This window comes from Akebia trifoliata, chromosome 8, assembly GCF_017979445.1.
Source record: "Akebia trifoliata isolate Shusen 1 chromosome 8, ASM1797944v1, whole genome shotgun sequence".
Classification (NCBI taxonomy): domain Eukaryota; kingdom Viridiplantae; phylum Streptophyta; class Magnoliopsida; order Ranunculales; family Lardizabalaceae; genus Akebia; species Akebia trifoliata.
The window spans coordinates 34112577-34129757 of record NC_141382.1 but is presented as its reverse complement, the minus strand read 5'-3'; the positions used below and the strand labels follow the sequence as shown (position 1 = coordinate 34129757).

Sequence of the window (17181 nt, the reverse complement as noted above, 5' to 3'; positions counted from 1 at the left end):
CTCTCCGGGGGCAAAACGGTAATTTCACAATTTTCATAATTAAAAAATTTGAAATTAATAAATAAAATATTAAATAATTAAAGTGAAACATTGATGAAATTAATTTAAAATTTTGAATTAGAAAATCGATCAATCGGACTTTTAAGTAAAATTGTTGAGGGTTCGTGATATATTTCTTTAAGGACCCCTCCATTTGGGGGTCCAAAGAATTAAAGAAATAATGGAGGGGGGTTCTCCAAAAATTAAAAGTAAATCAAACAAGACTAAATCAAGGTATTAAAGTCAATCAAGTGAGACTAAAGTCAAAATTAAAGTCAATTAAGCAAGACTGAAGTCAAGATATTAAAAGTCAATCAATTAAGACTAAAGTCAAAACATTAAAAGTCAATCAAATAAGACCAAAAGTCATAATAGAATTCTAATTAAATAATAACTCTATCTAATAGAGTTCTAACTTAAAAATAATTCTACCTAAAACAATTCTAATAAAAATACAATTCTACCTAAAACAAGTCTAACTAAAACACAATTCTAATTAAAAGAACTCTAATTAAATACTAACTCTATCCAAATCTACCCCTAAAAACATCTATAAATAGAGGTGCTCACACCCTATTTTCGTATCAAATCATAAACCCTAAGAGAAGTAGGTCTAGAAGCCCCCATAGCCTCCCATAAACCCTAGTTTTGAAGCCCTAACTCCTTACCTAACATCCCTCCTTCGATTTTAGCCTAAGAAACGCCTAAAAGCCCTTCAAAAACACCCCCAAATTCGTAACAAACTTGAAGAGTTCAGATCCAAAAACAATGAGATACCTTGATCTCGAAGATCTGAAATCAAATCCGGAGATAGAACAAAGCAAGGGAATACGGTACAAGGAGCTATTTTTGTCAGATCTGAGGGAGCAAAATCCTTGCTATCGGAAAGGTATAAAATTTTTATTTTTATTTTTATCTAGGTTTTTAGTAATGTGATTTATTTGGGAATTTAGTAGAGACCTGCTTTGGTCGGACGGGGTTGGTGCCTAACACCTTCCAACCCCGTAACGTGATCCCCGGACTTTTTTTCTCTTTCGTAGATTAGTTTGCCTTTTTTAGAGTCAGTTTGGTTCCTATACCTTAACAACTAGGTGGCGACTCCCAAACCTCAAGGGTCAAAAGCGGATCCACTCACTGCGCTTTCACTCATATTTATTTATCAAAAAATCAAAGATCAAAGAATATTTTTTGGATTTCTTCACAAATGTCACCTTTACCCTCATATAAATGAAAAATCCAAAAAGAAATAACCTAAACCTCATGTCCATCATCTTTATTTTTAAGGTTGGACCACTTTATCCTCAAAAGTCCTCCAAGAACTCTATAAATACCCTCACTTTCTATGAACAATTCATGCTCTCAAGCCCTCATCTCTCAACTTAAAATTCTACGAAAATCCATACTCATTCTCTTATCTTCTACTTTCAACTCATTCAACCCTCAACTATCTCACTCAACTCTCAAGGTTCAAGTTCATCAAGGGACAAAGTAGGGTTTAAGATGTAGTCTATCTCTTTTAAGCTTACATTATCTTCTTTTAACCCTTCCATTTTCTTTTTATTTTAGAAATCTCTAAGATGTAATGCACACCCTCTCCCATCCCCGGTAGATTGGACTAAGGTTCGATCGAAATGTTGGGGATTGAAGCCCATTATACCTCAATCTCATGCATCATATTATATACAATGCACATACTCACATTCGCATGGCAATGATGAAGAAATGTGTCACCCTCTTGATAGGGTGAAAGACTAAGTTTCTAGCCATGCATACATGCATCAAGGTTGTAGCTTCAAGGAAACTCCATCATGGATTCTCTCTAATAGCTTAAAACCAACATTCATATCCATAAAAATAATGTGGCTACATGGGTTATCATTCTCTATAGGATGTCCCTAAGTTCACATTGAAATTAAAACCCTTCTCTAAGGGGATATTTTCACTCAATGCATACATCACTTTAGTATGCATCTTCATGCATTTTATATCTATGTTCTTAAGCTTTTTCTTAAAAAATGGCCAAGCAAGGTAACCACCTTTGGTGGAGAGGATGGGGTGCTTAACACCTTCCCCATCCTCTAACCGAACCTTTTTTCCTAGATCTTAGGTAAACCTTGTCCTTTCCAATACGTGAGAGTTACTACAATGTCATGAAAAAATGATTTTCAAAAAATCAATTCAAGTGCCCATTCACACCCATTTTCGAAAAAGAATAGTAGCGACTCCAAATAATATAACATTGAGGTTCATGACGAACATTCATGTCCATAAGACCACAACCAATTCCTACTAATAACCTCTAAACATGATCGGGTAAGCATACTAAACATTTTAATACATGCAAAATTTTACAAAATAAAATACGATCAATTGATACATATAACCAAAGATAAGCAACTAAACAGTTTAAAAGTTCACATAACATCAATCATCAGTACTCACTATATATTTTAATTTTTATACAAATATAATTGACAACATTAGAATGACAAGCATGTTTTTTAGTTTATATTTCAAAATAAAACAACAACTACATAATACACAATAGTGGAACAGTAGAATTAGAGAGTTGGGATTCACGACTGGATCACTCTTAGTTGGGACATGTTGTTCGAAAATAAAATATTAATTGTTGGTTTTGTGACTAGTCGCTGTTTACCACACTTATGGGACTATTTATCCGGTTCAAACTAGCCATTTGACGTAATCGTAAGCAATGGGTTTATTTTCGATGTGTTAGAACATTTGACTACTACTAGATTATTAGTAATCACTGACTAATCATCTTCATCTATGCCTATCAAGCGCGCATGTGATTCCCAAAATATGCAACTCTATTCGTATACGACCACCTATACAATACACATTCACTGGTAAAGATAGAAAGGAATAGAACCGAATTCCGGTTGTGACTCCATTCTCATACGCGTCCCCTACCATGTATGAGCTTGGTGGTCCCTATTGTACATCCCAAGATAGTACACCACTCTGGATGATATGACGCACTATCCCTTTAGGCATTCATAGACACTTTAACAGTTCATGACATAGCTACATATATATATATATATATATATATTTTTCTTTGAAAATAAAAGAGAAATTAACAATACAAGATTGAGAATGGATATCCAATTTTCTACCATGCAATTGTTGCCACGTGCCCTAAAATAAAAAATAAAATAGAACATAACTCAGCAAATTGAGTTAACAGAATTTAAATAAATATGCAATCATAATGATTATCACTAGATATCCATTCACCAACTTATATACAACACATCAATGTAAAATGCAAACATCACCCCTTAGGTGTAATTCTGTTATTTTACCGTTTCATCCATTTTTCATTTTTTCGACATTTTTACTTTTTGTCTTTTCAAGCATAACACCACTTTCTCAATCCTTTAAAGTTATTTTATTTATTCAATCTAAAAACTATCAAATGTTAATTAAAACGAGGTCCTAGTGATGCACACAACCAAAGTTGTTAAAATAATGAAAGTTGGTGAAAATTTGACAAAGTGTCGAAAACTCAAAATTTTAAAGTTCTTAAAATTGAAAATAGGTTTTTGAAAATGAAAGCCTTGAACGAGATTCGACACCATGTAATTTTTATTACCTAATTCAAAGTAATGAAAAAGTATCCACTTTTGAAAATCTGACAAAAACGTCGAAATTTATATTTTGTTCTTGAAATCAAAATTTGATTTTTAATCCTTTGAGATTTGAATTTTGAAACCATTTCCATTATTCCAAAATGGGGGGTAAAATTAATTTTATTAAATAACTTAAATACTTTTAATGAAATAAATGGTTGAAATGCATGTACAAGTGAAGGGGAGTTCAAGGTAAAAACAAGGGATGATTTTTGAAAAAAATGTCAAGCACGGTGGCATTGTGCTTTTTCACGATGGATCACGATGGAACCGTGACTAAGGTATACTAGAACCATGGCCAAGGACAGTGGAACCATCAGAAAGTTTCAAACTTCGTAAATTTTTGATTTTTCGTCATTTCTTTCGAGTTTTTTACTCGTTCTTCAATTCTATTAATCTACCCACAAATCAATGTTAAAATAATATGAAAACACATCAAAACACGAGGGTCTTGGTGTAATTTTTGGAATAAACAAAGCATATTCTACGATTTAAAAACAAACAATAAGTTTTATTAGAAAACCTAAATGCACATTTTCAAAATTAACGGCTATTAATAAGAATCGAGAGTCCGTTACCAAATTGTAGTTGTTGGACAGGGTGGGCTAGCTTGGAATTTAAGGATCGGTGGTGTGGGACTTCGAACTTGGGCGAAATTTGTTGCCAACGGTCAGGTTGATTGTGGAATCCTCAATGAAGGTGTTCTTTCTCTTTCAGTGACAATGGACTGCTTTTCTTCAAATTGGATGGGACTCCAAGTAGGTAGAATCAAACCCATTCGTTGTTTTTGGTGAGGGACCAAGAGAAAGAAAAGAAAAGGAAGGTTGAATGGGGTGAGAACGTGGAACTCGTCGATGCCGACGACTTTTTCTTCTTCGTCGACGATCAACACGAACTTGATTGTGAGGGATCTTATCGGGAATGGGTCGAAACCCTTGGGTTGGAAAATGAGCTGGTTCTTTATAAGTTGGAAAGGAGAAAATGAAATAGAAGAAGGGCTGAGTTCTTTCATAACAAAAGTTGGAGGGTATTTTGGTATTTTCCACTCGTGTCTAATTTCGATGGTAACTTGACCATTCGGACTAGGAAAATAACAAATGAGTATTCTATTTCAAATAATTTTTTGTTGCAGACCAAATGGTGTGGTTGAATTTTATTGATTCTCACTCTAACAAAATTTCACTATTTTTGGTCCAATTTAACATCAAATTCGATGATTTTATAACTTTTTCATCTGAACTCAGATTCAAACTTGCCTACAGGCTAAAGTATATATTTGAACATTTTTAAATCCAATGATAAGATCGGTTTTCATTGAAAATGAACATAACAATATCCGAGTGTTTTACTCTAAGTCCCTAGTTCAAAATTTTTCTCAAAATATCACCATTTGATTTTTTCGAGATACGAGTTAAAAACTTGGGATATTACAAAGGAGACCTACCATTTTAGATGATTATGTGGTGTATCTATAAATATCTCATTATGATATTGAGATAAACAAAAATCTGATTACGTTTTTACAAGTAATGAAAAGTAATGATTTTTCTAAATGGATGGATGCCATGAAAAAGTAGTTAAATTCTATGGACCAGAACTATGTTTGGAATCTCATTGAATTACCTCCTAAAAGTAAGAAAGTCGGATATAAATAAGTCTTCAAGACCAAGTATGACACAAAAGACAATGTCGAATGATTTAAAGTATAACTTGTGGCTAAAGATTTTCTTCAGAAAGAAGGTATCGATTACACTAAGACTTTCTTTTCAATTTAAATGAAGGCTCATTAAGAGTCATTATGGCATTGGCCGCTCATTATGATTTAAAGTTACACCAAATGAAAGTGAAAATGACTTTCTTGAATGTGAGTTTGGATGAAGAAATCTACATGAAACAACTTAAAGGGTTTACAGAAAAGAAAAGTTAGCCTGTAAAATCAAGAAATCCATATATAGACTTAAACAAGCTTTAAGACAATGGTATGTAAAGTTCAATAATACCATTACATCCTTTGGATTTAAGGAAAATAATGTTTACTAGTGTATATATCTAAAGGTCAGTGGGGATAAGTTTATTATGTTGATCCCATATGCAGATAATATTTTGTTAGTTAGTAGTAATCTTGTTTTATTACAAGAAAAAAAATGATCTCACTAAGAACTTTAAGATTGCTGATATGGGTGAGGTAACGTATGTCATTGGTATAGAAATCTTTAAAAATCGATCCCAAAGATTATTAGGGTTGTTTCAAAAATGATATATCAATCAAGTCTTAGAAAGATATAACATGCAATCTTGTTCTCTCAGTCATATGTTGATCAAAAAAGGAGATAAATTCAACTTGATGCAATATCCACAAAATGATTTTAAAAAGGAACAAATGAAAGATATTTTATATGCTTTAATTTTTCAGAGTTTGATGTACATTCAGACTTGTACTAGACCGGATATTAGTTTTGTAGTTGAGATGTTAGGTAGAAATACCAGAGTAACCTAATAATAAACTATTAGAAAGCTACAAAGAAGGTTATGAGAAATCTACAATGGATGAATAATTATATTCTCACTTATAAGAGATTAGATCATGTAGAGGTAATCGGGTACCCAGATTCAGAGCTGATAATAGAAAGTCTACATCATGTTTTGTATTTCTACTAGTAGGTGGAGCTATCTCGTGGAAAAGTGTGTAGTAGAGTATTTCTACTTTATCTAATATGGAAGCTGAGTTCGTAGTATGTTTTAGACCACAGTTAAACTTGATAGTTGTGAAATTTTATATTAGGACTTGGGTTGTCAACTCTATAACTAGGCAATTGAAGATATATTATGATAATATCGTAGTTGTATTCTTTTCTAAAATTGAAAATTACTTGAACGATGTGAAACACATGGAAGTCAAATACTTGGTGATTAAAGAGAGTTCAAAAATAGTTAGTATCAATACAAAATATTAGTACCACTCAAATGATAATTAATCCATTGACAAAGAGGTTATTATAAAAACTTACAAAGAACATTTTATGAGGATGGGTCTTTTGGAGATATCACTTATGTATTTGGAGTAGGTTGTTTAGAAGTGGTCATGTAATTGATATTAACATTAATACTAAATAAAATTTTGTTTCTGCTTATTTCTAATTTTCATTTATATTATGATCATATTTTATTTTGGATTTAAATAATACAGGAAATGCCTTGACAAGACAAATTATAGGGACACAATTAAATGTTATATTAAGAAAGGTATTAATGGTATGGTACATGGAAGGAAGTATAACATAGATGACATACAATCGCCATGACATGCATTAATATTTAATTGAAATATAGTATATAATTAAATGTGAGATTATTGATAAGATTTCAAAATTCGTGATCACATGTAAAAATATTTTTATTATAAAATCTTATATTGAGTTTTATTCAAAAACAAGATATTTTGTAAAAGAAAATTTCACTTTAACACAATCGGTCTAATAGGTCAAGTGAGAGAATGTTATAACCCAATAACGTGTGGCCCATTGACCTACATGTTTCTAGAGTTTGACTTGCACAATGATTTTATACAAATAAAGACTTTAATAATTAACGGTAAATCCCAATTAAATTAGAAATAGAAATAACTTTTTAAGTTTTAGAAAGAAACTTTGATTGATAGGAATCCTACAAAAATAGGATATCTAGGCCGTCTATTCCCATCTATTTAAGTGGACACCCCATAATATACACACAAAACATGAGAAGAAATAAGATCTTCATCAATTACTAAATGGCCGAACCAACATAGAGAGGGAAGAGAAGGTGAGTCCGGAAATTAGAGAACATGAAACAAGGGTCACACGATTTGGAAATTTGTGCACATCCGATCACAAGCATATGAATTTAGGAAAGACACCTCCAACACAATCTTGGATCATTGATTTAAATTATGGCACAAGGTAAGCACCCTAATCTTTAATCTTTAAGAGTATGAATAAGTTTCTTGAGATATATGCATGATTCTTGATCTTAGAAATTTATAGATTAATAGTTATGTTGTTAAAATTTTATAATGATTTAAATCTCACAAACCAATCATCCGCTATTTTCATGTCTTGGAGTCCATTTTCATCAATGCGCAATTATTGTAGTCTCTCATGGATCTTACCGGAGTAAGGTGGGCATCAATTTTTTCATCATGGAATCTCAAAGTATTAAAGTCTCCCATGATTACTGAAGGAGAATTTGAAGAAAGCAGTCGAATATCTCTCTGAAGCTCTCTTCAATACTGTTAAACTATTTGAAAAATTAAAAATAAATCCATCTCTGATGGGATTTACTTTACTATGCAGAATCTAACTTGATTCAAAAAGTTTTTCTACTTTAAATTTGAGAGGATCCCATTCCCATCCCATCAAGGTTTGGCCAAAATGAAGGAAGGCCCAGTTCTTCCTTAATTTCTTTCTAAAATATCTTAGCAACACTTTCATCAATTTTTGTTTCATATATAGAAACCCATGATGTCCACCTTTTCACTAAGCATAAAATCTAGGATTGCTTTACTCTTAGTTTTATTATTCGTTCCCTCAAAATTCCATATTATAATGTTCATTGGATAATTGGGGCTGGTTTTTTATTCTCCATGAGTTGATTCTTCGACGGAGTTTCACCACTCATGATTTCTCCTTTTTCTGGGTTTTGGGATGTCCTTTATTATATATTGGATTTGGAGCCCATGAGCTTGCTTCCACGAAATCTACATATTTAGTCATTGAAATAGACTCGCCAACATTAGGAAACTTCAATTTCTTCTCCTTGCAATGTATCCAACGGATCTGATCTTTCCATTTCAGTTGGTTCATCCAACGCATCAAAAACTTTGCAGACTTGCATGGGCTCTATAAGTTGAGGAACTTCAAAGATATAATTATACCTGTTAATCATGTTTTTGTACTTACCTTTAGAGGAAGATTTGGAAAATCATGTTTCCCTTTGTGTCAAACAACTTCCCAGCCGTTTGGAAGGTTTTCTAAACTTCCACGATTCTGCTTTGGAGAGCCATCAATTGTTGTGATTTGGTTAATTGGATTTTGTAACGTTCCAATATCTATTCCTCTGGACAGGAGGAATTTCCCTTAATGCCAAACCTAATTGATCCGTCTGAAACACACACTGATCCCTTGGAAAATTGTTTATTCCCTCACATTTTAGCCTAATCTTTGATGCCTTGCATCAAACTTTTTTTTTAGCCCCACCCTACTATTCAGCTCAATCATCTTACATAGTTGCAAGATATATCATCGTGTAAAATGCTTGCCAACTCATTTGGCAAATTATTACAATCAAGCAACACAAAAAAAAAAATCCTATCGATTGCTCCACATTTTGCTAGATAGTCTGCCGCCCACATAATTAGAATCCCCACTCAGAAGAATCTGATGATGATCATTTAAACTTGCAAATTTGAGTCTCATGCACCACTTGGAATTCAATTGAAATTATATCATCAAAATTTGAACCTCCCCATGCTCCAAACCGAAAATCACCATTGCTATCCTTTCCTATAAAACCAAATCCGTTACCCACGTCCGAATGAGACTCATCAGTATTTATTTTGAGGCGAAAACATATGAATTAATCACCAATTTAATTGAGGTTGTGTACTTGCAATGCCCCGCTTGGAAGAAATTTTTGCACTTATCCACATATTTTGTAAGAGATATAACCGAACCATCAAACTGACATTTAATATCTTGAGCAATGAGATCAAAAAAGTGTTTTATGTATCTTCTTCCCTTAAAAAAATCTGTGATTTCTTTCTCTCCATAGCTTCTAAATGGCTGAAGATAACCCAACACATAACATATCTCCAATCATCTTGTATGGGAAACTTCAACTCCGGATAATTTGTATCTCTTCATCAATAGATCCCAGTACTCCACTCCTTCTAATGCCAAATCTCAACAAAATAGATTTCCAAACCCAACAACTCATTGAGCATTTGAAAAAAATGTGGTCATTCTCCTCAAGATTGCTCCAACACAACACACACCGTGAAGGAATGATGAGACCTTTTTCCAAAGATTCTCTTGTGTCGCAAACCTCCTTTGTAGTTAGAAATGTCTATATACAACCATATTCGAAGGGAGTTTCATTTTCAACCTCTCTCTCTCTTTGACAGAAGGAAAAAAAGAAACTGAGAGCCCTCAACAAATAAATTATATTCAAGAGTTTTTCATATATATCATATATATATCTACTTCTTTTAAGTACATCTAAACCCAAACACAATGGTTTGAAAGACATGTTAACATACATATTTCTTGCCATTTGATTTCATCCAGATATTCCAACCTCAAATTGCATCTTTTCTACATATGATATGATTATTATTCTCACTGTCATGGTTCGTGGCCGGCTAGTTTAGGAGGCTTAGAGTGTTCAAGGACTTTACTGCCTTCGGGAAAGAGCTTTGTTGAGTTGGGAGTGAGTGAACATATTTGCAGTTGGGGCAAGAAGGAGAAGTCTTGCAGAGTATGACAAGGAGATGACATTTAAAACAAGCAACAGCAACCATATTACTGCTTGAGAAGTTTTTATTCTTTGAGTCCTCAGACATTCCAGAGCTGCTCCTTCCATCAGAACTTGTTGAGATGTTGAGTTCCAAGTCTAGCTTTTGGCTTTTAGGCCAGTTCCAACTCTTCTTCAGGGTGTTTCTATTCAAGTAATACATTCTTCCAGACTGCAACAACAAAACAAAAATATTTATAATTCAACTCTTTTTAAATTCATTTATCATCTCTAGTGAAGTATAAGAATATGAATATGAGAAGTACAATGACATCACTTGTTATAGCTAACGCAAGCTTGGAAGTAAGATATTATAACAAATTATATTATACCACATAACTACAACCATAATGTATCTTTAAAAAAAAAAGCTACAAACCAAATGTCATGAAAATTTGAATACTAATTCAACAATGATTACTTGATACCAACACTATTAAGAGAATTCCTCTCTCTCTCTCCCCTCCCCCCCTCACCCCACCGTCCCCCCCACCACACACACACACGAAAGTGTGAAACAATGAAATAACATGGTTAAAGTATGCCTTCGTCCATGGATCAGAACAAGAACAATCACTATATACTTATATGTTTTACGGCCCTAGAGATCTCTATTTATAAAACCAGATCTCTTGGCGGGGGTGCTGCCCCCTGCACATCCGCAGCTCAGTGTTCTGCCAACAGAATACAAGACATAAAACTATTAAGAGAGTTCCTCTCTCTTTCTCTCGCACACACACATACACACACCAAAGACTATAAGAGAGATAATTACATCAAGATCGAGGCATTGCTCCCAATCTGAAGGCAAGGGATCTTTAAGTTGAAGTTCAATACTAGTTTGAACCATGGGTTCAGCCTTGAAATTGTCCCAATACTTTCTCTTCCTGGAAGAATCCAATTCTGACTTTGACCACGACAAAGTACTATTTGTGCCTTCGGGGACAACAAGCTGAGAAGGGCCTAAAGAGAGCACAGGATACTCCATAACACAAGTCTGTTCTCTCTTCTTCATCTTGGTCTCTTCTATTTTCCTTATAGACAACTCTTTCTTTTGCTGTAGAAGCTCTTTGATCATCCTTCCTCTCCTTCTATATGGAAATTGTTGCAAATTTTTATGACAGATGAAGGAAAAAAGAACCCAACTGAGGAAATCTTGCTCACAAGAGAAAAATCTAGTGAAAGAACGTCGTAGAGTCTCACATGTAAACCATCAAATTCTTTCCTTTCGATTGAATGGGTCATGCAAGACGGTGTAAATACATGAAGAATTCTTAAATGCATTAAAAAGGGAGCAGTCTGTGCATTAAATTTGGCAAGTAGATAGCCCTTAAATGCAACAAATCATATTTCTATAAACATTCATAAACCATCTACAACTCGAAATACAACTCTTAACTAAGCCTGTAACTTTGTAATTTTTCTAATTTGCTTCAAGGAAACTTCTATCCGTCAATAGTTCGCAGAGTGATGGATCACATTATTTTAGCTTCCCCACAACATATATTCTCATAGGCCAGATCATTCTTAGCACTTTTGCTAATTGTATGTATATTGTATGCAAACTTTATAATTATATTGTATAGTTGAACATTTGAAAGCTTCAGTAAAATTCACATGGTTTTAGACCTGGTTTATTATTCATTAGTTATCAAAAAAAAAAATTAACTATAAAATTGCAAACTCATTTATGATTCTCTTATTTTAATTTATTTTCTGTCAATATTATTTTGAAGGATTTTTTTCCCATACGCAGAGTTACTAACTATGAAGCATATATTTATGAGTTGGTTCGAGTATTTAATTTGTTTGAACCATATACAGTTTTAAAATATATGCATAAACTTGACTCAATGAATCGAGTCAAAAACTAGTGAGTCAACTTGACGAGTCGAAATAAAATATTAAATGGCTTCTTCAACCTTAAGCCAAATAACCCTTATTTTTCTCCTCAAACACCACCTGAAGACTGGAAAATTGGATAGGCCAAGGCTCACGAATTTTAGAAATCGATTTTCTATGGCCCATGACTGTTGAAATTTTTTACATTCCCTATATTCGATGACTTAGAGCCGTCGAATTTCTCCCATCATCCATTAATTAATTAATGAAGTTGGCCTGTCGAACACAAAAATTAACAATGATATATTCAACACCTTGGTCCATTGAATTTTATGAAATTTGATGGCCTTGACCATGGAATATGGATTTTTTCATGTTGTGAAACCAGTCATCTTAAATCACCTTGCTCTTCAGCCTTAGGATCTTTCTCCTACAATCTTGATAACTCAGCAACAAGATAGGACTTTTGGGAGAAATAGAAGATAGACTTTTAGGTAGAACAGGGTTTTCTGTGAGACGTTGAAGCCAATGGATCGAAGATGAGGTTGAATGGATTTAAAAGATTAATGATAATTGATTTTTAGGTAGAAAAGTCACAGATTTTCTTCAAGGGGTTGAAGCCAATGGATTCAAGATGAAGTTGAACTTGTTTAATAGCTTGAAGGTGATACTTTGTTGGATAGCAAAATCAAGGATTTTATTAAATGATTAAGCCCATGGATGGAAGATGGGGTTGAACAAATTAAAATGCTCGAACATTGTGGATTTTGGGGGAGAAAGGGAAGGGTTTAGAAGTGATGTTTCTGACCTCAACAAAATGCATTTTGGCTTGAGTAGTCTGAATCTCCAAGTTGATGTATAGAAGGCTGTGGTAGAGATTATGAATAATATTTAGAAGATTAGGAAAGTCATGATTAGGTATAGATTTATTCCATATTTGACTTTTGTAATCTTCTAAATATTATTCATGATCTCTGTCACAACGTTCTATACATCACAACTTACCATTATAGATAAATGGAATATGATTCAATGTATATCACATACCATATTATCATATACTCTAACAGACTCAATGAGTCAATTCCATCAAAGTTTGTGGCCGAATCAAAATCCAATCGCGTCAAGTTGATTCGGTCAATTTTTTAGTTGAATTTATATATGTATAGGATCAAAGTGATTAATTTCAATTCATATTGAAATGTATTATCTATAAACATCCCAACAATGAAATCTGGCCACATAATCACTAAATTGCTTCAAGAAATTTATGGGGTGTTAGTGGATTAGGTAACCATGCTTTCCACTGAATATAAACATTTTCCAAACCAATATATAGCACGTTGGTTGATAGAATGGAATATTGGATTAGTAATAAATTTCCCTTCAATGGTAAGAACTTCTACCTTCAAATTTTTTTTTACGAGGGTTTCGGACTTGTAGGCCTGACTAGTAGGGGCAAGGGAACTGGTCTCTTAGAGCACTCTCTCTCCCAAATCCCCCGAGTACATCCAATACCATAAGAACCACGCATACCAGGTAAGCAGAGGGATAAATACCTTTGGGTGGTCAATGAGGGGGCTTGAACTCAAGACTTCTCTATTTTTGGAGGGATGCTTTGGCCACTGCACCCAACGCTCGTTCGTTAAATTCTACCTATTTTATTGCTAATTGAAAATGAACACCGGATCCATTCCATTTGAAGAATTATTAGGATATGAACCTTAGTCTAATGAGGAGGTCCTTCATAAATTAGTATACCAAAGGAAATCATCCCAATGGACCATTGTCACTAGACATATGGTCTTTGGAACTTGTATATGATGAATCTCGAGGAACATCAAGTGGTCTCTATAGACTTCAGTACAACACCATACGATCTGTAGGCTCATGGAGACACCTTCTCTACACTTAAACCATTAGGTACTAAGAAATTATGAATTGGGTTTTGCTGGTGACGCATTGAAGAGCTTGCCCTTAGGACCCTAATTTGCAGTAAATAGAGAGAGAAAGTAAAGTCTAAAGGCAACCCTTGAGATTTAATGGTGTTTTAATAATGAGAATAACAAACCAAAACAAAAGTATCTACTGAGGCACTAGAGCTAGACTTTGCAGAAGCAATGGAAAGAGATTAAATATGGCGTTTAATTAGGCTTCTTTACCGGTTCCAACCATACCAATAAATTGGAGCAACTCTTTCTTGGTTGTTGAGGCATGAACTCATTTATTGTTTTCTTAAATTTCTTACTCACTTCAATGTCTATACCGACACTGGCTTTTTCAGGTTTTCAAATCTACAATACATTAACTTCCTTCAGGTCTTGAGGCCGTTTTCTGTTATTAATCACTCATCTAACTCTTTAATACACAACAATCACTTACAATATATCAAGTTTGTCACTTGTCAGCACGTCAATAACGCTATCTTTGGGTGGGCTAATAAGCTAACCTGGCCTTCTCAACCCAAAAAATATGAAGACAAGGGCCTTCATTCCGAGCTCACAAAGTAGGCCGGGCTCATTACTCTGAAGCATATAAAATCGGGTCCAATCTCAGGCTTTACTGTATGCAGCTCTTCAGCCCAGCCAGCCAGTCTAGGATGTGTACATTATATACACGTTGTCCATACGCCATTATTGTTCCTTTCAAAGTACGCCCGTGGATCTTGTTCTAGTCCTAGAAGGAGAAGAGGGAGTGATTTTTTTGCTTACAACCGAACAACGATTAGACTTGTGGCACATATGAATAAGAGATAGATTTTCTCTCTCCTACCCGTGCATCCTCTGCCACAAAACTTAATTTAAGATTTCAAATCTTAACAAAGGTTGTGGGTATCACATGGATTATCATATTCACAATCGGCCTTCTAGATTTCATGAAAAAACTCATGGTAAGAAAAAAAAAAAGTTTTTCCAACTTGATCCAAGGTGTTGAAAATCTACGGCTAATAAGCACCCAAATTTAAAACTAAAGTTCAATAGTGAAAAAAACCTTTAAAAAGAAAAAAACATAGAATTCCATCTTCTACAACAATGTGGTATTAGATCATGTTTTGAATGCCACAATGTGTTCCAATAACGAAATTTCTTTTTTCCACCATGGGCAGGAGAGAGAACATTTCTCTTATTGCTTACATCATCTATTCCATATGTCAAGCCTGTGTTGGTGTTGGGTTGTGAGAAAAAAATTACTCCAAGATGAAGTGTGGTAAATAGGACTTTTCTTTCTAAATTTTTGTCCTTCCCTAGTGTCTAGGTTGGTCAATGTGAGTGTTTAACTACTTAAAGCTAATCGCCTAATGCCGAATTAAAACATGGTATATTAAAATGGATTAATTACGCCAGCATTGCAATGTAGAAATTATTAAAATGGTGTTAGAACTCAATAATCATGTGGCCCAATTGACTTACATGTTTGTAGTTTTTGACAAGCACTAGGATTCTATCAATTAAAGAAAAGTCAATAATTAATGATATATCCCAATTAAATTAGAAATAGAGGTTTTGAGGGTAAAAAAGTAACTATTCTTGAGGTTCTAGAGAATTCTTCTTAAGAGGCAAAACGGTTATGTCTAGGCAAATTGAGGTAACAGGAACTTTTGGAGAAGTTGGTAAGCTTTTATATGGGTAAGAACTTGACAAACAAGTTATTTAAAAAAAACAATTATATGCCTTAAAGATGAGAAAGAGTGCAAATCTTTTGGAACACATGAATACAGTCAATCAAATCTTGGATCAACTGTACAAATTTAATGTTAAGTTGGATAAAGAAGATGAAGATCTTATATTTCTTACCGTACTTTCAGATTCCTATGATAATTTGGTGACAACATTTCTGTATGAAAAAGACACAGTACAGTTGGAAGAGATCAACGTAGTGCTTCTATCAAAAACCCAATATTGAAGGTAATGGTCAATAGATAATTGTATGTGAAGGGAATCAACGATGATGGACTTCGGATAAGGGATTTTAAAATAATAGGAGTAGATCTAAGTCGAAAGGATAAGGCAACATACAATGCTACTATTGTAAGGAACATGGTCACATCAGGAGGGGCAATCGGACTTTGTAGAAATGAAACAAAAGGATATTGGGCATAGTTCTAATAGTGTAACTACTACAAAGAGGATGAAGATGGCCTTGGACATTACTTCAGAAATGTTCACACAATCTCCAAATATATGCATTATTTCTCTCATGATGAGTGAATATTAGTGTAGACACCCCATTTTTGCATCCACCTGATTCAACAATCAGTTAGCTGATTATTGTGGATTCCTAATGATGAGCATAGAATATGCGAAGAACTTGAAAATTTGTGAAAGGCCCTCTCCCAATTCCCTCTAATTTCTTCTTAGTCCTCGTGATTTCATCTTTCTCTAACTTGGCATGCTCGACGTAGAAATTGTAAATGTCTAGGATAATCCAATCTCACATTTTATTTAGCAAGTACGTACGCTTAGGTTCGCCATGTATTTCAGTGACCTAAAGACCTCGCAACGCTAGAAAAATGGGACCTCGAGAGTTAGAAATAATTACATTGGGACACAAAGAAGTCATTTGCCGAAATTTATGAAAATTAACAAAATACCCCTAACGATCGATCTATAATTAGAAACCTCATTATGCTAGGAAAATATCTTTAGAATTTGGAATATACTTAGAAACCTCTACGCTTAAAAAAACTAAACTTTTCACATGAAATGATGAATTTATAAATAAAATGACGAGATTTTTTTACATAAAATAATGATTTCCCACTAGATGCAATGACACCAATTGTCCACATAAAATGAGGATTTTCATTTAATGGAATGACACCAATCGATCATAATGAAATGATCAAATTGAAATTTTAAATCCAGATTGGGTATCGGAATCCTAGTGATTAAATTATAAATTTTACTTATTGCACCCCACTTTGAATGGCAAAATTAAACAAAGGTGGGTCCCAATAATATTTTTTTAATTTGATCATAGAATTTGTTATCCCCAAACCATAAAATTACAATCGCTTTTTGATCGAAAATCTAAATCAACCTTAAACTGATCAATCTAATCCATGATCCATCTTAAAAATCTTGGACCAATC

At 33.7% G+C, this 17181-nt stretch overlaps 1 protein-coding gene across 1 annotated transcript; it reads right to left on the bottom strand.

The window, feature by feature from the left end:
* Window positions 1–9917: 9917 nt before the first annotated feature.
* On the bottom strand, window positions 9918–11484 carry LOC147396576 (uncharacterized). Its single transcript, XM_086451367.1, has 2 exons — window positions 11023–11484; window positions 9918–10419 (listed from the first exon to the last, which is right to left on the bottom strand). Exons 1-2 carry the CDS (start codon window positions 11323–11325, stop codon window positions 10096–10098), a joined length of 627 nt encoding a protein of 208 aa, XP_086307493.1. The 5' UTR covers window positions 11326–11484; the 3' UTR covers window positions 9918–10095.
* Between the last annotated feature and the right edge of the window lie 5697 nt (window positions 11485–17181).

What these genes read in the sequence shown, in the direction of transcription:
- LOC147396576 (XM_086451367.1), bottom strand. Translation starts at nt 11,325, where the DNA reads ATGATCAAAGAGCTTCTACAGCAAAAGAAAGAGTTGTCTATAAGGAAA. An exon ending in AGCAATGCCTCGATCTTGAT is followed by an intron (nt 10,420 to 11,022) that starts GTAATTATCTCT and finishes TTGTTGTTGCAG; the next exon opens with TCTGGAAGAATGTATTACTT.